Below are 24,538 nucleotides of genomic sequence, written 5' to 3' on the forward strand. Positions count from 1 at the left end.
AAGCAGAATTATACCTATAGCCGTTTTTTTTTCCTAATGACAACGCGGGAACCTCGAGCCAGTGCGCAGACTCCGGCGGCGCGCTCTCGCCGGAAGGCGCGTGCGCAGCTCTTCCTCCTCCACGGCCCGCCTCCTCCGCGGGGAGACGCCATTTTGTTTGTGCGCTACCGAGCCAGCGAGCTTCACCTCGGGGGCGTCTCGCTTGTTTCACTCGCGCTTTCTCTCTGCTTTGTGTTCACGGGTACGCGATGGCCGAAGGTTTGTCGGGCGCAGACCCGGTGTCGACCGAGATCCCGGAAGGCATGGGGGTCCGCAAGCTGTCGGATTTGCGAGTGATCGACCTGAAAGCTGAACTGAAGAAACGGAATCTGGACACCAGCGGCAACAAGAGCATGTTGTCGGAAAGGCTCAAAAAGGTGCTGTAGGCCTCGGATTTGTTCGTGCGTTTAAACGGATAAGAAAAGACTTTCTTTGGCGTACCCTTCATGGAAATGTAGTTCCGTCTTGTATAGGTAGAGGGTATTTTCGAATGAAGTCCGCATTGCCTTATTCATCAGTTGCCTGAATTTGCGTAGGAGTGTGCACCGCTTTCGAACACGATATGCTTATGTAATTTATTTTTGTCTCTGCAGTGGCTAAAAATCCTCTAGTTACATGGTATAATACACATTACAGATTGCTGTTGTGGATGCGAGAGGCTGCGTGTTACCCTGAAATGCTATTATCTTGGTATGTCTTACGTTTTTTGCCATGAAAGAAACTGAAAGCTGTCATTGAGAAATTAAAAATTGCTTAAGTCCCGAAAAGCTACTTGGAGCGCAATGTTGGCGCAACTCCTGGTACTTTGATTTTGATTTCTGTTACTTAATAGGCTATATTAACGCAATTCGTGGATCTAAATCATATTGACATACGCGTTACAGCAGTGGTGAATAGACCTGGAAAACACCGCTGATTTGGTTTCTAAAGAACGATTATAACCGTGTGGTTTTAAATGAAGTACATATTTCTGGGATCGAGAAGGAGTTCGGTTTGATCGTGACCGCCGCAGTTTCATTTACAGTGTCTTCAGGGAGGCATGCGGGTTAATGCAGTACATTTTAGTGCAGATGTAATAGCTTAATAACAGCGTCTACTGCGGTATGTTCTATTAACACTTTCCCTTGTAAATGTACGGTCATAAGGGTTATTTAAGGTGAGATTTTAGAACATAAGCCAAATTTGGCCTGATCAAAAGCAGAATGCAAGACCGGTGTCACACCCAGACTTACAGCTAGGTGTCCTTCTTCCTGGAAATAGAAATGCTGATCCAGTTCCCTGATGTAGGCCTTCAGTTGAGATGTTCAACTGTCATCTTGACTGTGCTGTTTGCCTGATCATTCAAAGTCCCATGGCACTGTTTTTAAGAGATAGGATGCTACTCCAGTGTGCTGGCTAAATACTGCTTTGGACATGGACAGCTTGACCTTCCTAAAATAACCTGATTCAGTTCGTAAAGCAGTTTCTCACTTCTCAAGTCAGTAGTGTAGTGGGGTTGCTGCACGCCGCCTGGGTGGGGCCGTACACCAGTGATAGATGAGGTGCGTCCCCTCCTGTATGTAAAATACAGGTTAGGTCCTTAAGGTATGTTGGGTCACATTGGATGTGCAAGGTGTTGCTTCAGAATGTTTTTGGTAAACATTAACATGTTTTCAATTTCCCCACAGGCAATTGAAGAGGAAGGAGGAAACCCAGACGAAATTCTTGTCACACTTGAGGCAGCTCCTAAGAAGACCCCGAAGAGGACCCCCAAAGGTACAGTGGGTGGAATCTTTTAATCCATTCCTTAAATTCTTGCCTTAAGATCCTCTTGAGAGTTTTGAACCTTGGCTATGAATCCAAGAAATATATATTTTTTACCCTCACCTGTTGGGTGATTGCAGGTCAGATCTTGAGGGATAAGATGTACTTCGTTTCTTGCTACACTTTCTTGAGGAGGTAAACTGTTATTACAGTCCATTAGGCTAGATGGTACTTGGCTAACTTGGTGGTTTGCTTTTTGGCCTAAAACTGTGCACCCTTGGTCATAGATGTGAAAGTTGATTTGTTTTAACACTGCTTAAATGTACAGAATATTTTTTTCCACCTGGTAATTCAGCTATCTGTGTTCTTTGTGGGTGGTTGGTTTATTTCTGCTTTCATCCTCCTTTAGGAAAACGACAGGAGAGTGATGGTCTTGAAGACAGCACTATTGAAGAAGATTCGGGAGATGGGCAGGTGAGTGTTGCGATGCATTCTTGATTGTACAGAAATGGAGTGACCATACATTTAAATTCAAGATAAAAAAAAACAAACATTTATCTTGTGTAGGATGACCCGGAAGTAAACTTGGAAAATCTCCAGGAGATGGACATCATGGACATGAGTGTCTTAGATGAGGCTGAGATCGATAATGGCATCCCAGCAGACTGTGACGAGTACGATGCCGATGAAATTCTCGATTCGCTTTCCAATGAAGGAGATGCTGAAGGCATTCCGGAGAGCTTTGCCCACGACAGCTCGGATTCTCCTGTCCCAGAATCCGAACAGAAGCCCGAAGAGGTGAAGAGCATTGTTTTCTCTTTCAAAGGCCATCGGCCACATTTTTTCTACAGATGTGTCTCTGGGGGGAAAAAGGGGGCTGATACTTTACTAAGAATTCAGAAAACATGTTCTTGTGAGCTTTTGCAGACTGCAATATAAGCTTTGAAAAGTTTTTTTCCTAATGATGTCTCTATTTTTATTTCTGAAATCCCCCTTTTTAAGAATTTTCTATTCCTTGGATATGGCTAAATGTCCTCAATTTCTTGTTTGACACGTCACTAGTAAAACGCAGCTAGTTCCCATCTGCTGTGTAGATGGCTGTCATTTATTTGGCAAATATTAACTTGTTTTATCTGCTACAATTTTAGGATGAGAATATGGAGGCTGAAGGCGACTGTGCTCCAAACGTGGAGGATCTTGAGTCTGCTGAATCTAAAGAGGTATGTTAAAGCTTCCTTTTAAGTTTTTGTTTTTAAATTTGCTTTTATTGAAATTTTGTACAGTTGTGTCTTTTGTCATAGTGTTATACTAATTGCTCATGAATCTTGAGGTATGTAGGTTAGGTAACACATAAAAGATGCTTTCATAGGCCTCAGCTTAATCAAGGTATCTCAAGGGTCCTGAGCACATTAAAACTCACATTTGCACAACAAATTACAGTAGGATTACCTACTGTAGAAATACCTGGTTTCTTTAACAACCCTAAACCAGCTACTATTGAGATCTTTTTTTATACTAAACTAATTTACACCCATGTGCAAATGTGGCATTCCTTTCACATTCAGTTTATTACTTAATCCCACTTTTAGTGAATAGAAGTATAATATGAGGTCATTTAGCGGCCTCTAGTGGGAATGGAGTCTCAATCGCTTACCCAACATGCCATGGATATGTTTAAATCCAGTATTTAATGCTGGATTTGCTGAAATTTCAGCATTTATCAAATCTCTCATGTATCTTGAAATATGCCACAATACATTAATTGGTTCATTAGTTTATAATGATCTTCACAGTCACAATTGTGTCCTCTTTTTTTTCCCCGTAGGAATCTGAAGACATTAAGGACGAAACAGGTACTGTTCAGAAAGAAAGTATAACATGTAGTAACTCAGTCTTTTCCCACAGTGTGTGAATCTTGATTAAGCAAATGCTTGACCTCGGTGTTCGTGCGCTAAAACGTTGTTCCCAAATAGAGACTGGAAACCCAAAGAGAGTTACTGGCTCTGTGTTCCAAAACTCATAGACTGATTATTTCGCTAACCTTAATTCATTGGCTTGTGATATTGATTACAAGTGGGTTGTCCACATTTTCCGCTGCTGACACAGGGATCAATGTTGTCAGGGTGGTTAGTGAAAGCACAGGGCCAGTGATTTAAGCAGCACGCTTAGTGTTTTGAATAAGGTCTTCGCTTAGCCGTTGCAGATGATGTGCAGTGTTTTTAGGTTGCCACTTGCCACAAATGAAGACAGAAGTTAAGAAGAGAAGATTGGAGTCCGGCATTGGAAACGGTTCAAGAAAAAATCGCCCTGCGATCCATTTTAGGACTCATTTTCTAGTGTACAACTTGGAGCTATCCTTAATGAACTCTTAACTACTTGGTAATCAACTGCAAAGGAATTCTGAATTTCCTAATTAAAATAACAAAATCCTTACTGCGTCATGGACACTTAAAGATCACAACATCGGACATGCATGAAGACTTTCGGCTCAACTGGACCTCGTTGGCAGTCTTGTGGCTTTCTTCACCTCCGAATTCAGTCTTTGTCTCTGCTTTGGATCAGGTGAATGAGTGGTCGATATCTGAGTAGAGTTTAAAAAAAAAATCGTTGCTTAGGGAATTTTTTTGTCTGCCTCTTTGGTTTTTTTTTCCAGTCTCTGGTTAAATAATAAAGAAAGGTTCCCGTCCTGTTGCAGCCTTGCCAGTTCCACGTTTATGATTGCTGTGTTTCAGAAGTAATTAAACTCTGTGCCATTCTATTCCTGTTAAATCCGTAGAAAATGAGAAAGTAGCCGGGTCTTGTAAATCTGAACTGCTTAAGGAAGAGGCGCTGGAACAGCCATCTGCACAAGAGTCCTCTGCCAGCGAGGGCTCTCAAAAAGGCCTGGAGGAGGACATTGTGTCTGTCACCGTTAAACCAGAGGATGCCCTCAATTTGGAGAACGATCCCACGAGTGACGTGGAAAAGCCAGAAACGAAGCAAACGGACAGCGAAGCGAAGGGCAGAAATGGGCAAAATGTCAAAGAAGAACAGATGGACACAGAAAACGCGTGTAAAGATGATGCTAGTTTAAACGAGCAGGGCACAGAAGCGACTGAAAGTGCTATTGAGTCAGAAAAGGAGTTAAAAGCAGAAGGTGGGGAGGGTGAGGAGGAAGCCAGGAAGACTGAAGAGAACGCTGCAGAACCGACGGCAGCGAAAGAGTCCTCTTCTGTTGAGGGCGATGATCAGAAAAAGAGGTTTGTTGTTTTCTGTCTACTAGAACAATCGCTATCTTTGTTACATTGGCTCCTTTTGTTAACAGTTTGGTGCAGTTAGGAGGTAAAAGTGGTTCATGCATCTTTTCCTCTAAATACAACCCCCCCCCCCCACTTTTTCCCCCCCCCACCTTAAAATAGCGTAATGGAAATTTGTTTGGCCGTTTAAAAGGCTGCTAAATCTTGAAGTATGTTGGAAACTTGTCTGTGATGTAAACTGGCCAGTGTGCTTTCAGACTTCGTTTTGAAATCTTGCACGCAAGGTAGGTATGTTGTATAGGAGAACGGCGTGTTTGCAAATGGCAGGATATTGATATGTGATTTTTTCTCTCTAGTTCTGATGAGGAAAAGGGTGGTAAGCCCGAGACACAGGAAGAAAAGGGTAAGTGTTTGTGTACAGCTTAATGTAATATTTTATTCCATTCACTTGTTTCACATTTGATCAGTGAGTTTTCTTTAATTTCTTATGGTTTATCTGCTTAAATAGCCCCTAATAGGTCCTCGTGTAATCTCCCTTTTGTGTCAGTGAGCAAGTTGGTGCAGTGCAGTTCTGTTCAAAATTAGCTTTACCTGTAAGTTGAAAATTGGACCTGAATTGCCCCTGGACCTGCTTGAAGGAGGTGGTATGGTGGTAAAGTGGTTAACATTGCTGCCTTGCAGCACTGGGGTCCTGGGTTCAGCTCTGGACCTGAGGGTACTATCTTTTCTTTCCTTTCTTATTTCCTTCCATAGTCCAAAGATAAATGGTAGGTTAATTGGCTTCTAGGAAAATTGACCCTAGAAGGTCACTCACTGGTGTGAGTGTCTCATTCTTGTGAGGAACTGGCATCCCATCCAGGGTGTTCCCTGCCTTGTGTCCGTTAATTGCTGGGGTAGGCTCAAGCTCCCCATGAATGGTTAGAAGTAGGGTTGGGCGGTTTAACCAGTATACTGGTAGAAATATGTGCCACGATACAGATTTGGCTATACCGTTTATACCAGTAGAAGAATGGATTTTGATGTTTACATAGATTGCGCTGCCAGCATCGTCGCAAAAAGGGGTTTGGAAATTTGTACTATTGACTCGTCATAGTTTAAAATTAGTCTGTATTCTAGCTTCAGTTGTATAATTCCGAAAATGTTCGTCTTGCAGATATTTGGAAATCTGATAGGTTCAGAATTACTGATCTTCGGTGGTTCAGACGTCCGGTTTATGACGCATCTGAGGTCATGGCGGCCCATAAAAACAAGCGGGCGTCCTCTTCTCCTTGTTCGTGAAAACAAGTGCACGTGTTCGGTGTGCCCACCTGCAAACAAATACACGGAGAAAGGCAGCGTTAGCGCGACGGGAACAAGCAACAGAATTGTTGAAAAGAAGGGTTCTTCATCTGTTGTTTGGAAATAGTTCGGGTTTAAAAAGTCGGACCACGAGCAGAGAGCGATTATCTGCAAACCGGTGGCGACGATTTTAGCCAGAGGCAGTAATACAAGGAACCTCTTCTATTATCTAAAGACGAAACGTGTATGAGAATGCGCTCCGAATCGAGCAGTTCTGGTCTCGGTGTGAAAAGAAAAGCCACAACACATACACTGCTGCCTGAGTCATTATGACAAGAAAAGCCAGCAGTGGAAGGACATTACAGACAACTTCAGTTAAAATACTTAAAGGCACAACACCGTAGCTAACCAGCTGTTTATATTAACCTAATAGTTAACTCCAGGCAGTAGAAAACTTACTATCCAAGTCTTGTACTCCTTTTAAAGTGTGTTCTATTGAAACATATTGCCCAGCCCTAGTAAGAACATGGATGGATAAACTACCTGAAGGTCAACTATTCTTAAATCAGTTCAAGCTCTGATTGTCAGTATATTATTTTTCACAGTGTTTGTCATGTCTAAAGATCCTCTGTGGTGCTTTGGTAACTGCAGTGTTTTGGAAGGGGACTTCTTTTTAAAGATACCATTGTTTTCATGTTCCATTTCCTTCAATTTTTTGTGAAGCCCCTGCGAGTGGCACCGTCGCAGCCACCAGCGGCAGAAACCTGTGGGTTAGTGGGCTGTCATCCACCACTAGAGCGACAGACCTAAAGAATCTTTTCAGCAAGTACGGCAAGGTCAGTGTTTGCTGTGACTTTATCAATTATTTAATTATAAACAGCATTCTGGGCACCGCAAAGGTGCTCACTTGCTGCATGGCCTTGAATTTGTGGAAGGATGTGATGCGTTGTCCTTTCATAGTGTACTCCATGCGACAGCAAAACATACTCCGAACCATTGAGTGACCTTGCTCACGTAGGTCATGTCACTGAGGAGGGTAGCACATTGTTTCAGAAAGCCAGTGATTTTTCTCCAGGAGTTTTGCCCTTTATACTTCTGAATTTGCTGATATGGAGCATATGGAGAAGTAGTATGCCTTTATGGTTGTTTTCAGCATTCAGGTTTGAATTTTGTAACCGTTTTAGGGACCGTGTAAATGTAACTGAGTGTCAGTTATAAAACATAAATTAACATTTTATTTCCTGGTTATTATTGCCTGTGTAGGTGGTGGGAGCTAAAGTTGTAACAAACGCCCGGAGCCCAGGTGCACGCTGCTATGGATTTGTCACAATGTCCTCAACGGATGAAGCTACGAAGTGCATCAGTCATTTGCACAGAACAGAGCTGCACGGAAGAATGATCTCCGTGGAGAGGGTGAGCAGTTGGAGCCATGTGCCAGTGGCCTAGTGGAACTGCAGTTAGCCTATAGCGGCTGCTGCTGTCTGAAGACGCAGTGTTATTGGGAACTGACTTGGGTTTATGCTTGTATTTACCAATTAGATCCTCCACAGTTTCTTAACAGAGCTGTGATTTCAGGCTAAAAATGAACCTGCTGGAAAAAAACCTGCCGAAAAAGCTGATGCAAAGAAGTCCGGAAGTAACGACAGGCGACACTCGACAGATTCCAAATCTGAAAAGTAAGTACCTAAACAAGGCTTGCAAAGAGGAGTTTTTGTAGCATATCGGCTCTCTTTTTTTCCCCCACAACGGAGTGAATCTCTTGAGAGCCGAGGGACCTGCATATATGGGAGGGCAGTTGCCCTCGTTTTGTCCCATATGCGAATAGAGTATTGGGTAACCATGTAAATCTCAGATAATGTATATTTGCAGATGAAAATTTCATTAACCATTAAACTGAACAGCCAGCTGTGAACAAGTTTTCATTTATAAGTGTGACATGTACAAGAAGATGTTCCAAAACAGTGGTTTCAATCGGAGAGAAGTACTGTAGCTTAATTAAGACTACAGCAGCAGGTCCATACAGTTGCAGCTGTTCCAGTGCTACATTAGGCACGTATCAAGTCTTAAATTCTTCGTCGACATCTTCACTTGTTTTCACAGATCTGATGCTATCAAAGAAGATAAGTCTGAGTCAGGTGAAGCTGGAAAAGATGGGAAAGGTGAGTTCTGAGTGAAAAGAGTATCCTGCAAGAGTCTTGCTCTGCACTTAGGTGCCATGCTTGGTACAGGGTTTCAGAATACCGAAGATTTTCTTTCTAATTCTGATTTAACAGTTTGCGTTTAAAATTGTACTTTAAAAAATTGCATGGCTTTGGTTTGAAGGGGGAGTGTGTCCCATTATTTCCTCTTTGTATACTCCTTGCTATATTGAAGATGTATTCAAAACCATTGTCTGGCCTAACTACCATTGCATTTGATCACTGATGTGGGTACTACAAGGCATTTTTACAAAAAAGTTGAATGATGTATATGTCCATAAATGGTGTGTCCTTAACCTCTTTAAATGCTTTCTTCCTTGCAGGGCGTGGCACAGAAAGGACAGTAGTGATGGACAAGTCCAAGGGCGAGCCTGTTATCAGTGTCAAGACCAAAAGCAAAGAACGAGTAAGCAGCCTTCATAATCACTGTGTGGCATGTCAGACTAAGGGGAGACCTCCTCTAAGGGGTGACATTTCTGGCTTTTAGTAACATGTATGTAGGAGTAGCACAGGCTGTCGGGTAAATCAACATGTGGTTTCATATTCCTGTGTATTTGAAACTGAGAATGGTGCTGAGCATGTTGTCCTGTTCTACATTTGCATGTACTACTTCACTCTTTTAACTGCTTCACCAGGAGGCCTGGTAGTCTTGTGATCTTGATAAATCAATAGAAAGAAATCTATAATCCAGACCTGCTTTTTGCAGAGTTGAGATATAGTCAAGTGCTTCCAAGGCCTATGGGCCTCTTCCCTTCTTTTGTGCAAAACTCAAGATTTTAACTGTCTTAACTCCCTAGTGAGCATAAAACCACAGCTTTCTTGTCTCCGATTCAGAGCACCAAGAGCCGGGATAGAAAGTCTGAGAGCCGGGAGGAGAAGGACATCTTGTCTTTCGACCAGATCAAGGAGCAGCGCGAGCGGGAACGCCAGAGGCAGCGGGAGCGCGAGATCCGCGAGGTGGAGAGGCGCCGGCACTCCGGGTAGGGCTCTGTCGAACCCTAGTCCCAGGCGCACCGCCTAGTGTGACTTCTCAACCACACGGCAGTACCCGTAAAGTGCTCCTTTCGTCGTTGTGAACGGAGCTGTCTGGTCTTAAGTTAAATTCTTTTCTGTGGAGGAGTATGGCGTGTTAAAACGGCAACCCTGGGGATTCGTGTTTTTTCCCCATGCGGCTCATACCGCCTGTTACAGCTGGGGATCTTGGCAGGTCTACGTCTGTGTTGCACAGCGGGTGTCATGTACAATGGGTGCTCGTTTCTGGAATTTTGCATGGCAATGGATTTATGGTGGGGTCTGCCACATGATCCTTCCATAGTGTACCCCATGCTATATTATACGTGCTACTCCGAACCATTGTCTGGCCTTTCTCTGTAGGCTTTGTTCACTGAAGTGAGTAGGACATCCCACTCCTCCTTTCGAGGGTGCAGGTTCTTTAGTGAGGCCTTGTTTTGGAAGTGGCTAATATGCAGAATTACGTTCCTTGCGACCATGCGGTAACTTCCACGCTCAATTTTGAAGTTTGTTTTAAAGCCACAACTCGGAAACTCGGATGATTTGAAGAAGTAGTAATGAAATGAAAGCTGATCTCGGGTTTATGTTCCTGAATAAGCCCGTCTGAAAATGCTTCACGTGAGGTTGTGAAGTTCTGGGAGCTGCTGTAACCTTCCTCCAGGGGGTGTGTGTGTGCCGCAGTGTGTTCAGAAAGCTGGAAAGAATGGGGGGGGAACGGGATTCTCCCGGGGGCTGCAGAGCTAAGCCGTGTGTTTCTTCCGGGTGGGTTACAGTGAGCGGGAGCGGGACAGCCGCCGGGAGAGGGAGCGGATCCGGCTCTTCCGGGAGAAGGAGGAGCGGGACCGGCTCATGCGGCAGCGGGGCTGGCTGGAGCTGGAGAAGCGGCGGCTGGACAGGGACCGCATGGAGCGGGAGAGCCTGGAGATCGAGCGCATGAGGGTGGAGTACGAGCGGCGGCGGGAGCAGGAGCGCATCCAGCGGGAGAGGGAGGAGCTGCGGCGGCAGCAGGAGCAGCTGCGCTACGAGCAGGAGCGCCGGCCCATAAAGAGGCCTTACGACATCGACGGGAGGTGCGTGCTCCTCCCCGGTGGAGCGTCGTCCTCGCGCCGCAGTAACTCCAGCCTGTCTACATTCGGTCAAGAACGTAACCTTTAACTTTTCCCATCTAGTACTCAATGTAAGAACTGGTATTATTTTGTCTCCATCCCTTGTCGTCTTGAGGGATGGGGGGGGGGTTAAGTTGCTGGGCTCAAGTGTATTAATTCCCCGCAGGAGAGACGACTGGATGGATAAGAGGATAGCCCTCGATGACCGGTACGGGCGCTCCGACTTGGGGCGCCAAGACCGCTACCAGGATTTCGATCACCGGGATCGTGGGAGGTACCACGATGACCTCCTGCTGGACAGGTGAGCTGGACGAAAGTTGCAATGACCAATGGTGGTGGACCTTTGTTTGAAAAACCAAATCTTGCTCTTGGGATCTTGGAAAGTTAATATTTTAGCAGTGCAAAATCAGATTTTAGGTCATCTTCTGCTTGAGCTGGATATCGATCAGACGAGCTAGAGCCGAAAGTTGAGATTTCATAAGAATCAGAATCTAGGGACCGCTTTCCCAAACTTCATAATCCTGCATTTTCCATTAAGATGAGATTTTATTGTCCCCTGAGGGAAATTTTTTATGGACACCCAGCACTGTACATTTAAATAGAGTAGAATGCAAAAAAAGAGAAGAAAAACATTGCACATTTTACTATTACAAAAAATTAAGAAAACATTGCACATCATTCTATTGCACATGTACAGTATAACACATAACAACATGTAACATTTATAACACATCACAAAAACATATTGCACTCAAGTGGGTTGTAAGTGTCAAAATTGTGTTTATCCTTGACATTTGCATTGACAGCTTAAATGGATTGTGGAACAAAGGAATGTTTGTATCCGTTTGACTTACATTTGGGAACCCTAAAATATTTGCCAGAAGGAAGAAGTCGATATTCAGATTAGCTCCTAAACTTGCATTCCTGCATTCAGATTCAGACACATCCCATTTTGAGTCTCTTTCTGAGGCACTGCAATGTGATCAAACTGTTTGCGGACCTCTTCAATGCATACGCTACTAATTTTAGAACTAAACAGATATCTCTAAAGTTCACATTTGGAGCAAGGTGATGGTATCTTATGCAAGAGATTTCTCACCCAATGCTTAATTAGACCAAATTAACATCTTTTTCGTATGTTTTTTCTAATGGCCTATAAAATTTGCTGGGTTCCAGGCCCCTGAGGACTGGGGTATTATAAAATTAGATTTGAGTTTTTGAACTTTTCACATCTAGTCATAACTAGGAAGATCTACAGAATGTATTCTTTTGATGTGTGAATTGTTCCGTTGAATTTTTAAATCTTTCTTTTGCAGGCGAGATGGATCCCGAGGAATAATGGGAGACCGAGATGGGCAGGTAAAGATGCCAAGCGGCTAAAATACTTTGTAAATCTGGTTGAGGTAGAAATGATTGTTGGTGTTTAATCTAAATCTCCCTCCATACAGCACTTCTCCGATCGCAGCGACCGGCATGGGCGAGATGCTCGGGACAGCTGGGCTGGCGGTTATGACAAGCGTGGATTGAATCCATCAAGGTGAGATTTCTAGAAATATCCATTTTATCTCTAAAAGCACTTAACTGATCCTTGATTATAGAGGTCAGACTTTGTTGATAAACTTTCAGCACTAGAACAGTTGTGAACGAGGAGGATTTTTGTAGTTCTTCTATTTGGTAGTGAGCAGCTTATTGATCCCAGAATCTTATCCAGCCCTTTATTGAAAGAGGTCTAGGTATTGGCTTCAACATCATGGCTGAGTAGCTTGTTCTCTGCTCCCACAACACTTTGGGTAAAGTGCCTGCAGGTCTGTTTTAAATGTACTGTTGTACCCGTTGCACTGTTGATACTGAAGGCATTTAGTGGGTTAACTTTCCACTGTTTTCACTTATAACTTGTTAAATACTTGCTTCAGTTACTCGAATCTTCTTTTTCAGTACCAAATGTGAATATATTAGGTGAATAGAAACAACATAAGTTCTTTACTTTAAAAGAAGCAGGTTGAAACAGAATGGCATTGTAAAAGTCTTGGGGTTTTTTTTGGCAGGGATGGACGAGATTGGGACCACGGGCGCAAAATGGACGGAGATCGAGGCTGGCAGGGTAAGATAATCAGAGCTAACATCCATTTGAAGCTCTTTGGAACCATTTTGGGTTCCTGTACATTGATGCGTGTGACGAGATCATTAGTGTCACGTCGGTGAGCTCTTTAAAGAGCTGTGAGTTCAAAGTCTTTGTACTAGTGTGGGGCATGATTTGATTTATGGCTGGAGCTCTCCCATGGTCCTGTCATAGTGTACGACATGCCAGATCAAAGTGACTCCGAACCATTGACGGGCTTTTCAACGTAGGCCCGGTTCACTGAAGCGAGTTGGACATCACACAGAATCCTGAGGGGAGCATCTTCTGGAGACGGTCTGATTTTCTTTAACGTGCTGCCCTGACTTTCATGCAGGTGGAGATAGAGGGATGCAAGGCCAGGGTCACATGAGCAGGGGAGGAATGCCAAGGTAAACCCTTTTTATTCAGGACTCAATTAAACGAGTCCTATTTCTGCTTCTTTGACTGGCGTGTCGTTGTTTTTTTCCTGGGCGTTGCTGATTTTGTCTTTGCGTTCTCCATTTGTAGCCGCGGAGGCTACATGCAGGGCGGGACGTCCCAGGGCCTTTCGGGAGCACTGAATCGACAGAACCCGATGATGCAGAGTGGTGGAATGCAAGGGGGTGCTTTCGGAAGACGTTACTAGCCTTTGTAATTGCATGTTAGAATGTAATTTTGTATTTTTTTTATTCCACTGCGTATATAAATAGCTTTGGGAGCTTTGTGAACTCAGATGTGACTCTCCTTTGTCATTGTTCTTTTTAAAAAAAAAACACCTTTGGCCACAGAGGTTCTCTACTTTTTTTCCATGTACAAATTTCAGATCTTTAGTACTTTCGGTTTTTAAATATTTCGTTATCATGTTGATCTCAAGATGTTGTCATTCCAGATGTCCTTTTGTTTTAAAAGTAAAGAAATTGAAAACGAGTTAGTGTGAAGCTGTGATTGTCATTTGCTTTTTTTAAAAAAAAAGCAGTTCATGTCTTCTATTAAAGGTTGCGAATCACAACCTCTGGTGAGAACTGTTCTGTAAAATTTTTCAGTGAATGAAAATTGATACTACTTATTCATAGGAATTGTTTTGAATTTAATCATGACCCATAGTTCACTCTCGGTTGAGCTAAAAGAAATTCAAGGACTGTAGTGGCATTTATTCTAGAGATACAGCAGAGCTCAATGATAAACATTCATTGAACATAACTCACACAAACCACATTTTTATCCAAAATGCATGAAGTAGGGTGTGACCAAATATAAAAGTAACTTTAATTTTAAAAATGTTTAAAGTTCAAACTTATGTCTGAAATATTAATCCATGGAAACAACAGGGAGTATGAAATGTAGTTCAACAGACTAAAAAACATCAGCAAACATTTATACGCTTTGAAGTATCCAAAACGGTAGTTTGCTTTAGTATCTATGACCCTGGGCAACCACTTCTGCTGCAGTGATGGCTGCCTGCACTGTCTTTTTAATTTTTATTTTAAAAATATATGCAGTACACACCATCCACCCATTTTCTACCTTCGTTCACATTATTCAAAATTGCTTTGACAGCAGGGGATGAATGATGACCCACTGTGAGTTGCAGTATTACAGTACGGAGACGTAATTTATCAGGGGTTACTGGGCCGTGGGAGGCAGCCCGTGCGAACACGGGAAGACCAGGTGATGATTGCACGCAGGTCGGTATTGAACTTCACAGTCCTTGGAGACGAAAACGTTCCGAAGCCTTACTAAACTATAAATACCCTCAAAGAGGGTTACTTATTAAAAGGTTTGACGGTCACTTCCTTGTAGCACGTCGTGCTGTTCCATTATAATCACGGTAAATCATTTTTAATCAAGTTCTACCTATTCTACACCGCATGTCTCATTAATACTGGAGTGAAATGAGTAATGAAAATCAGATACGAACAGATTTTAAGTGTTCGCAGTGTGCATAGAATCAGGTTCTCTGACATTTCCTGGACTTTTGTGAGAGAGTGCACCTGCTGAGCAGGGACAGACCTTTTTCAGAAAGACGTAAATCCTCTGTAGACTTGAGCATTACAAGGTCCTGCCCGTTGGTTTTATTTTGCGATGTCAGCATGAATAAAATAAAGAGTAAGATACGTCACTCACGATTCATAGTAAACATTATAAAGGCGTCTTTGTAATGTAAAATATGAAGAAATACTTGTACGGTTGTAGGTGACATTTTCACTGACGATCAAAAGTAGGAGCGCAGTGGTGGCACTGTGGCTTAGGATGCCGGTTCAAATCCCGCGGCTGGCAGAGGAATCCTACTCCGTTGGGCCCCTGAGCAAGGCCCTTAACCCCAGCTGCTCCAGGGGTGTTGTATAAATAGCTGACCCTTCGCTCTGACCCCCAGCTTCTCTCCCTGTCTGTGTGTCTCATGGAGAGCAAGCTGGGGTATGCGAAAAGACAAATTCCTCATACAAGAAATTGTATATGGCCAATAAAGTGATCTGATCTTAAATGTAGTAGTTCAGGTGGGTAGCTGCGTCAGCATGCGTAGGCTGCAAAGGAACAAGTAATGGGTTTATTCCATGCTGAAAAAAAGAAGAGAGAAAACACCACGGCCGAAACGTTGTATTTTCTCTCTTCTTTTTTTCAGCATGGAATAAACCTATTACTTGATCTTAAATGTAGCCTGTTTTGGAGTGCTTGTGCTGCGGTTATAACGTGTTAGTAGAAAGCACCGACACTGAAGTTAACTTCCACTCCCTTCCACACGGTGGCGATGTTGGCCTTTAACAGCGCCCTTGGGAAAACAATTGGAGACGTCGGGAGAAGATCTGCAGGTAAGGTGGGAAAAAAAGGAGACATTCCAGGGCGAGAACGTGTGCGTGTGTTGGGAGGTTCAGAGAGGGGGTCTTTCTAAAAAGTGATGGGTTTCATCTCATAAACTGCAAGGCTGACCTTTACAAACTTTAGAAAGCACATATGTGACCTGTGCAGTGTGGGGCTCCTGTCTGCGTCGCTGTAGACTCAGCAATTTAGGGAAAGGAAGGGACAAAAGGGTGTGTGTAACTCTCCGGGCCTTGACCCTTCTGTCACGGACTTCATGCATGCCCACCATGCAGCGGCGTGACAATGCCACGTTTTACAAGAAGTGTTTCGCAAATTGGGGTGTGAGATGCGTCCGTCATGGAGGGTTAAGGATGATGTGGAAATCGCAAACATGCTCAGAGCACGGTGCCATAAATCAGGATTGTGCTCTTTCCATCCCATCCCATCTCACTGGTTATATAAAAGCAGCCCAGTCTACTGTCGTACAAAATGACAGCAAGGTTACGAAATTGTTTGGCCTTTATTTTACCGGGTAAGTCAGTTAATAACACGCTCTCATTTGCAGTGATAACCTGGAGACCCAATTATTCAGCACAGCACTTATCGAAGCGATTTTTCAGACAAGCACCATGCTCAGGGGTATTGGTACAGCATCCAATCCTACGTTTTGGGCACACAGCTGCCAGGAGCCCTAACCGCTGCTGCAAACTGTGTTGTCCAGACCCTGCCGGTATTCGCTCACGGTCACTCGTGGGCTCCAGTAAAAGCACTCAGCCCCAGTCCCGGAACAGCGGCTAATTCTTTTGCAAGGGGGGTAAAGTCGCTTCCGCAACATTTCCGATGCACAGAACTCCTGTTGCACCCTGTTACTCTGCACTGGCTACATTTAACAATTAAATTGCTACCAAGCAGACGTTCGTGGCATTTTTCACTGTTTTAAATCCTTGCACCAGCTTCCGAAGCTCTGACTAAAGCCTGCAGGCATATCACCCTGCAACTCACAACTGGCAGGCCACCGATGCTCAGCAGGTGTGAGCCTGGTCAGTACACCTGGATGGGAGACCTCCCGGGAAAGCTAAGTTTGCTGCTGGACAGGGTGTTAGTGGGGCCAGCAGGTTGGGCTCACCCTGCGGTCTCTGTGGGCTCCAGTATAGTGAGGGGACACTATACTGTAAAAAGGTGCTGTCCTTTAGATGAGACGTAAAACGGAGGTCCTGACTCTGTGGTCATTCAAAATACCAGGGTATTTCTCGAAAAGAGTAGGGGTGTAACCTCGGCGTCCTGGCCAAATGTCCCATTGGCCCTTTCCAATCATGGCCACCTAATAACCCCCATCTCTGAACTGGCTTCATCACTCTGCTCTCCTCCCCACTGAGAGCTGGTGTGTGGGGAGCGTTCTGCCGCACTATGCCTGCCGTCGCATCATCCAGGTGGGGGCTACACACTGGTGGTGGAGGGGATCCCCATTACCTGTAAAGCGCTTTGAGTGGAGTGTCCAGAAGAGCGCTATATACAGTAAGTGTAAGGAATTATGGACTGTTTTTATTACTTCAACAGACTTGTTTCTCCTATAGGGCAGTGGCTTTGGCACTGGAGAGTAGAGAGCCAGGAAGTCAGGCAACACTGTGGTTTCTCCTGTCAGCAAGGGGCGATGGCTGAAAGTCTATATTTAGACAACAGGATACGGCTTTATCTATGTTGTGAGGTTGCTCTGCCCCTTGAGCGCTTATCATGCAGCCTCTTGATTGTGTGAATGCTGAGGCTTGGGCTTGGCTGTGAGCTACAGGTTATCAGATAAGGCTGCTAGTGTGCTGGTTACATTGTGCAACTGGTGCTTATTCGTGTCAGAAAGCCCTTGGCTGTAGCCCACATTTTTGCTTAAGCATGAATTTAATTTACTCGTACTTTTTTACACTTTTCACTATTCCCTGCTTTCATTTCTTCATTACATTTTTTCCTGCTTTTAGTATTGATTTGCATCGTAGATATACAAATGAAAATATAATTAATCCATATCAATACAATTCTTTTATGGTCTCGCCTTTCTTCATCAGCCACATCGCTCATTTAATAACGTTGTAAACAATGTACAACAGAGGCCCACACATTAAAATGACATTGGTAATCGAATCCCTTTAGTCTTGTGAGATACTTAACTGTTACTCCATCATCCACGTGTGGCGAAGCTGGAGAAGTGTTTATGAAACAAGACCCCATCATCTGTAATACTTGACTTTTGAAGTAAAATGCATTAGTTCCAAACTGCTATCTGAAATTAAAACAGGAGCAGTCAGTTCTGATTTCCTGCAAAAAGAGAAATTTCTTGACAGTTGTAGCTGCACATCATAAGAAAAATGTATGGTTACAACATGTACTGTAACATCTTTTGCAGTTATTTGAGATTTCTCTTAGAAGCTAGACACCCTTGGGACTTGAATTTCCAGTACCATGGAGGCAAGGAAGAAAATTCCATGCAGTCTGTATAAGGTCACCTACATCTATGTTGCCTTTAGGACATTTTTCAAAGGCTTTAATGAACTAACATTGTCTGTAGGGTTTTATTACACTGGGAGACATTACAAACACGGCGAATGGTTCCGATACACATTTGATGTATTGGAATTAACAGAATGTATGTGGTGCAAAATCAGAAGGCAAATTATTTAAAGGTCCCTGATAGTTTGTCTTGTTTTTAATTGTTCACAAAAAGACTTTAAATTGTTGAATGTTGGCACTTGAATTATTTTGTCTCTCTGAAGCTTTTCAAGGTTTGCTTGTTTCCCAACAGGCTTGACAGCGCTGTCTGAACTGTCCTCTTATTTCATCATACAGTACCTCTGTGTGAATGTAAATTTTTCCTTGAATTTCTAATTGCAAACCTGTTCTTTCTATTGATAAAATGAAAAAATGTCTTGTTAAGAAGAAGACATTTGAATAGTTAATTAGTATTAATCCATCCATCTTTTTCCATATTGTGGTTATTATTGAAATATTTCTGCAAAACAGTATATCCCATCAACATATTTTTTTTTGGAATGTTGAATCAAAATTTGAAATATAAAAATGTGTTTGACAAGAAAAGACTCCCTGCTTAATTCTAGTTAAAAGCCAAACATGTCATGTTAGAATTGTAAAACATACTGCTGAAAAAAAAGTACCTTGCAATTGAACTCAGATAAGATTGAAAGAAATGTTCTTTTTAGGAGCAGTTACTGCTGAGCCATCAGAAACTAAATTCTATTTGTTAGGAAAGAGAATCAGTGTGAACTGTGGCAACAGGATTTACTGTAGAACGAGCAAGAGCTGGAATAGATCCTGTCATCTAAACCAGCCCTTCACTGAGTGTTACCCATGGTACAGATAGATGGAGCTGTGTACTCAGTTTTGGGAGTGCAGTGCAAATCCAAAGACTACATCCCTGCTGGCTCGGCAGGTTCTTAACATCATCATCATCATCACATCACTTTATTAACCCTTTACAATTTCTTGCATTAGGAATTTGTCTTTTCGCATACCCCAGCTTGCTCTCCATGAGACACACAGACAGGGAGAGAGCATGGGGTCAGAGCACAGGGTCAGCCATTGTACAGCGCCCCTGGAGCAATTGGGGTTAAGGGGCTCAGGGGTCCAACGGAGTAGGATTCCTCTGCCAGCTGCAGGATTTGAACCGGCAACCTTCCAGTTTGACCAGGCGCAGATCCTGAGCCACAGAGCCACCGCTCATGAGCACCGTTATGAGGCACTTACAGAAACTTCTCACTGTACAAAGAGGAATTCATCAAACTGAATCGATTGGTGTCTCCCTGGCTTCTTTGACATCCTAAAGCCCATTTTGGTGAACGACAGAACAGAAGCAAGAGTCGGCTTGGACCCGAAGTACTCTTCCCCCAGAGTATTATGATTAATTTATTTAGATGACACTTTTATTCATCCATCCGTTTTTCTAACTGCCTTGTCCAATTCAGGGTCTCAGCAAGCAGGGATACACCCTGGACGGGGCAGCAGTTCATCACAGCACTTTCATCCAGAGCAACATAAATGTGTGGCCATTAATACCGCAAAGACATTTTATAGAAGCTGTGGGAGGGAAGTGGCTTGCACAAGGGTTCAACACTCGGTGCCCCACCCAGGACACCCGCCCACAACCTTCCACTGCTTCAGAGCAAACACTGTACAGTAGAGACCAGAGAGAACATCCTTCCATTCATTTTGTGACCACTTTATCTAGTACAGAGTCACTGGGGAGCCAGAGCCTATCCCAAGGCAGGATACACCCAGATACACATTCGTAACAGCACCAGGTTTCCCAGAAGCCACTTAACCTACCAGCATGTCTTTAGACTGTGGGAGGAAACCCACACAACCATGGGGAGAACATGCAAACTCCACGCAGACAGCACCCCAGATCCCGAATTAAAACCAGGGTCCCAGATCTGCAAGGCAGCAATGCTAACCACTGCGCCACCATGGAGAGACCATGGGATGCTTAAAATATAAAATTTGTAAACATTCATAAGCACAATCAGCATTAACACTGTTTAGGATCAGAAATTCACAAAGACTTGATATACCTATGGGCCTTAACAACCTGTGTCAGTTAACGAATAATCATTCAAACAGAGCATCGTGTTATATAATTCTGTTGACATGAAATCCATTTAGTTGCAGTAAACACAGGAATTAAATGAGGGTTTATAGTATAAATAAGTACTTGAAGAGGATATTTTTTCCTTTTTCCCTGTGAAATAGAAAGTGGTATATTATAAAAAGCTACCATGTGTCCTGATGCTTAAAATAATACTCTTGCTAGAGGTAAAGATACACTGCTGTAGGGTTTAACATTAGGAAGTAATTGGAATTGTATTTCTGTGAGAAAATGTTCTTTCATTAAGTAGGTAGTGAATGAATTTTTACAGCTCAGAAGGTTAGATGTCAACGATGGGTGAAGGGTGAGTTGGTTCCCAGACTAATCTTTTATAATTCGCAACATTTAAAGACCTGCAAGCTGTGTGCCTTTTTGTGCCATTTTGTACCAGAGGATGTGGATGATTCTGAATATCTGTCTCCTGTATTGAGCTTTGATACACACACAAAATATTAGAAAATATGGTAGGCTTGAAGAACTTTTCTGAGATCTCAACATCCTAAGGAACTCTGAATGAAACAGAAAAATACTAATAACAAGCTTAAAATCCAATCAGAAACAAGCCTGTTTTGTTTTCCTGCTTTGTTGGTTTTAGTTTTGCATAACAACAGGACTGTTTTATCGAGACACAGCAGCACCACATTCATATACACACATCTGCAGTAAGTAATACGTTACTGTCAATAAAGACAACTTAAAATTGTACCATCCAGAAAAGCTCAGGTAGAATAAAGTGGTATGTTTTGGCATGTTTGCAATTGAATTTGCCTCATAATCTTCAGATTGTGACTGCAGTGACGAGATTTGTAGACACAGCTACTTAAATTCAGACTGAATGCATCTGCATTCCTGTGTAATACATTACTGTACGTGCAAATGTAAGAACTTCCTTACCCTTGCTCACAGTTGCACACTTACACACATGTTCCATGTTCTCTGGAGCTTTGGAAGGTAATGGGTGAGAGGTTAAGGGTCGTGCACAATCCCAACAGGTAACTTGTGTAGCTGGGCTAAGCGAGGAGTAGTGTGCTAAGAAAAAGATGCTGTATATTAATCAGATTGTATCTCACTCAGATCTGAAACAGATCTGTAAAGAAGATCTATAGTATAGATGCAGGAATTTTAATACCCCTTGTTAAAGATATGCAAGCCATATGGAAATATTTTGAGAGAATTCTGGAGTGTACACACTTTCTTCGTGCCAGCAGGAGCTGCAGGGGTTACAGGAATTGTGTACTTGGATTGGCTGTGAGTGTAGCTGAGGGGCCCATGGAAGTGTGGGAGGTCAGTCCCATAGCTCTTGATGTATGTGGGGCTCCAAGCTGTCCTAAAGTAACCTTTGCAGAGTGCCGATACAGGGAGGGCGTGCTGAGAGTTTGCCAGACTCCGCCCACTTTGAGATCAGGCTGTCCTCAGCGGCCAATCGTGTCTCAGTGTGTCTATAGTCAAGGCAGCAGCAGGCATGGAAAGAATTCAGAAGTTAAAACACTGAGAAAACATTGTAGCGGAGGACCCCAGCTCCTTGTCTGCTCAGTCTTAAAGCACGAGTGCCCCGCCATGAGCTTTGTGAAAAGGCAGATGGAGCAGAGTCTAGGAAGCAGAAGGACTATGTCTCTCATGTGCAGCCACTGTGGCCAGATGTAGACATTGGCATCACTGCTGTAAGCTTCCATTGCTAGCTCTTATCCAACTATCTAAATACATTCAACAGGGACCCTGGAAGTCACCCTAAAAATATGAGAATCACAGCCCTTGACTGTCCAATAGTGTGCATTGAGAAATTGTCTGAATCCCTGATATTGTTTCATTTTAAAAGCTCTTTCTGTTTTTTTTATTCAGGTAGCAAAGTTTGTTTGCTATTTTCCTTTTCCCTAAAGTCCGTTCTCTCCAGATCTGGATTACCAGGGGCTTAGATTACAAAAACAGCTCGCAGAGGACAGATCAGAAACACAATAGAGTGCACCACCTTCCAGCAATCAGATGTTAATCCCCAGTGAAAAACAGGTCAGGGGTTTGATTCAAGACAAATGACTGGGCTTGATAATTGAATGAATTTTCATTCTAGCCATGTGGATGGCTATTTTATCCTTTTAAAAATAAAAGTGTCAAAGCTGAGCCTTAAAATTAAAATAGTACCTTCACAATTCAGCGTGCAACACCAGCTACATCTTAGCTGTCCCTCAGTCAGAAAGAGCTTTGCCTCTCTTCTAAAATTCATGCCTTTAGGGATACACATGCCATGTGTGACATGCCCGAATGTGTCTAGAGGTGTTTTTTTTTTTTCTACTTTGGAAAACAACCAATGAAAAAGCTGAGCTGCGCGCAAGGAACAATGATTCACCTTCATCCTAAAACGCAAGCTACGTGCCCTAAAGAGCAAGAAACCTGAGGCTTTCCCAGACCGCGGACTAGTCTCTAAATCATGAATGGTATCAAATACTTGTTGCTGGTGTCTCTGTGTGGCTCAGACATACCTAGAGCAGGTAAGATGCCTTTCTTTCATCACGTTCGAATAGCTGCGCAGCCCTGATGGCTGTCAGTCACACTTGGGTTGGGATGTTACATGTACACCAGCAATTCTGTTGGCTCGGGAGCGGAAATAACTTTTGAGGGGGGCTTGCCTTGGCTTGTCTGCCTTGGAATGTTACGGATAAAAAGGAATTATTCCAACACACCCTCAGTTTATGGGAAAGTGTAATTTTTTCTCCCTCCTGGGTCTCCGGGGAGGTATACAGGATTTATTTACACTAGTTTGTGAATCTAAGGTATGTTGTCTTCTTTTGAAGTTTGTTTTTTTGGAATCTGCTGTAGTTCTGTCCTTGAAAGGTGCTCTGGCCTGTTTCTCCTTGCTATCCTTGGTATGCCGGGGATGGAATGGTTCAGGGTGTGCAGGCATCAGACAGGATCTAAGGGCACAAATAAGTGGTGATGGGTAGAATCTGGGATAGCGTGCAGGACTGCTACGGCCATCTTCAAATGAATAAATGACAGAGAAATGGTTGATAATAAATATCAGCCAATAAATGTCAGGAGACGCTACATCACAAGCACAATATGTAGAGTTCGACATGCCATCTGGAGGTTCTTGTTCAAAGGTGGGAGAGTGAGAGGAGCAATTTGATTGGTCGGAGTGGGGCAGGGTGCCTTTCCTAACCCTTTGCAGTTACCCTCCACTCACAGCTGCACGTTAGAGAAACAGAACAGATGTTCCTTCCTGTGACTGATACATCGGAGTCATTACGTCACAATGCTGTGTTCATTGTATTCATACCAATTACTGATGGCTATGGTAAGCCTGCCCTCAAATTGCCAGTTGAACATGAAGCAAACTGCACTGTTCAGGGTCTTCAGGTCAGGACAGGGTCTCTTGATGCCTCACGCTTTCTGGATTGGTTTCAGGAAGGCTGCAAAATTAGCTGTGTCCTCCCCTTATTCTGTTATGCTACACCCAGTCAGTTACCTACTCTGTGTTTTCTGTGCATCTGAACAAAAATATCATGGTGGTATCATTTCTGAAACTTTCAGGAGCCTTAAAGGATATTAGCCCATTCATTAGGCGATATGAAGGGCTGTCATACGACAGAGGGGCTGTGCACAGGAGCCACGAGAGAGCCAAAAGAGAGACACAAGAGCACAAGCGTGTCATCCAGCTAGACTTCACTGCTTTCCAGAGGTAAAGTGCATTAACTGAGTCTTCCTGAACCTCTCTGTCTCCTGGCCTGTGCTGAATGGGACTAATGATATCAGAGCTGACCATCTATGGAGTTTGATTGAGCTAATGTCAATCCATCAGCTGCTCTGAAATAAGAGATCCAGTGTTAGATTTTATCATTCACTTTGGATCTGCAGCACTTCAATCTTGTACTTGATTGTAGCTTTTTTTAGCAGAGGTTCCAGAAACTCTAATACCTATCTACAGCTCCGTGGACAAATGCTAACTGTTTGCTTTTTTGTTTCTGGCTCTAGGGCTTTTCACTTACGGCTGAGGAGAGACACTACAGGGTTCACAGAAGATTTTAGGATTCATTTAAAAAATGCATCCCAGTCTGCTGACCTCTCTCATATTTACTCAGGAGGACTGGAAGGTACCAATCACAGTCTAGGAAAGCAGCACTTAAGATCTTGTGCTTTTGCTACGCACATACTGTATTAGTAGGTGCTTCAGCGTCCTGTAGAAACTGTAAGTGTGACACGGGTTCATATGGTTCTGTTGACCTGTCTGTGATCAACAGGGGGCACTACACTGATATATACCTATATACCTGATGCCATGATCAGACCATATTAAACCTTTGCCTGAAGTAGGTACAGTACAATACGCTGCCCAATCCAGACAGTGTCTGTAACCCTACAAACATGTTAACCATCTTTATTGTTGCCTTTCTCAC

At 43.3% G+C, this 24,538-nt stretch overlaps 2 protein-coding genes and 1 non-coding gene across 3 annotated transcripts in view; all 3 read left to right on the top strand.

Moving 5' to 3' along the window:
- The first annotated feature begins 43 nt into the window (after positions 1-43).
- Positions 44-13,636, top strand: safb (scaffold attachment factor B). The gene is made up of 21 exons (XM_088907937.1): positions 44-416; positions 1,707-1,794; positions 2,192-2,256; positions 2,350-2,580; positions 2,931-3,002; positions 3,608-3,635; positions 4,559-5,021; positions 5,375-5,421; positions 7,020-7,132; positions 7,560-7,709; positions 7,872-7,972; positions 8,397-8,455; positions 8,818-8,900; positions 9,329-9,474; positions 10,279-10,575; positions 10,778-10,912; positions 11,928-11,970; positions 12,060-12,148; positions 12,657-12,712; positions 13,065-13,119; positions 13,238-13,636. The coding sequence occupies exons 1-21, from the start codon at positions 249-251 to the stop codon at positions 13,353-13,355; spliced, it is 2,607 nt and encodes an 868-aa protein (XP_088764063.1). The 5' UTR covers positions 44-248; the 3' UTR covers positions 13,356-13,636.
- On the top strand, positions 9,762-9,898 carry LOC148813871 (small nucleolar RNA SNORA42/SNORA80 family). The gene has a single exon (XR_016086199.1). It is a non-coding gene; the product is annotated as a small nucleolar RNA SNORA42/SNORA80 family (small nucleolar RNA).
- Positions 13,637-22,527: 8,891 nt separating the features above from the next.
- Positions 22,528-24,538, top strand: part of LOC148813872 (disintegrin and metalloproteinase domain-containing protein 10) — a 33,747-nt gene continuing 31,736 nt past the window's right edge. The window contains exons 1-3 of the mRNA XM_088907434.1: positions 22,528-22,633; positions 23,676-23,823; positions 24,117-24,235. Of these exons, the coding sequence (XP_088763560.1) occupies positions 22,573-22,633; positions 23,676-23,823; positions 24,117-24,235 (328 nt within the window). The 5' untranslated portion in view covers positions 22,528-22,572. The remainder of the gene's footprint in view (positions 22,634-23,675; positions 23,824-24,116; positions 24,236-24,538) is intronic.

The sequence above is a fragment of the Atractosteus spatula genome, chromosome 28 (assembly GCF_055471065.1).
Source record: "Atractosteus spatula isolate fAtrSpa1 chromosome 28, fAtrSpa1.hap1, whole genome shotgun sequence".
Classification (NCBI taxonomy): Eukaryota; Metazoa; Chordata; class Actinopteri; order Semionotiformes; family Lepisosteidae; genus Atractosteus; species Atractosteus spatula.

Coding starts and splice junctions, on each gene's coding strand:
- safb (XM_088907937.1), top strand. CDS start 249: ATGGCCGAAGGTTTGTCGGGCGCAGACCCGGTGTCGACCGAGATCCCG. Junction 7,133..7,559: donor TTTTCAGCAAGTACGGCAAG/GTCAGTGTTTGC, acceptor TTGCCTGTGTAG/GTGGTGGGAGCTAAAGTTGT. Junction 13,120..13,237: donor AGCAGGGGAGGAATGCCAAG/GTAAACCCTTTT, acceptor CTCCATTTGTAG/CCGCGGAGGCTACATGCAGG.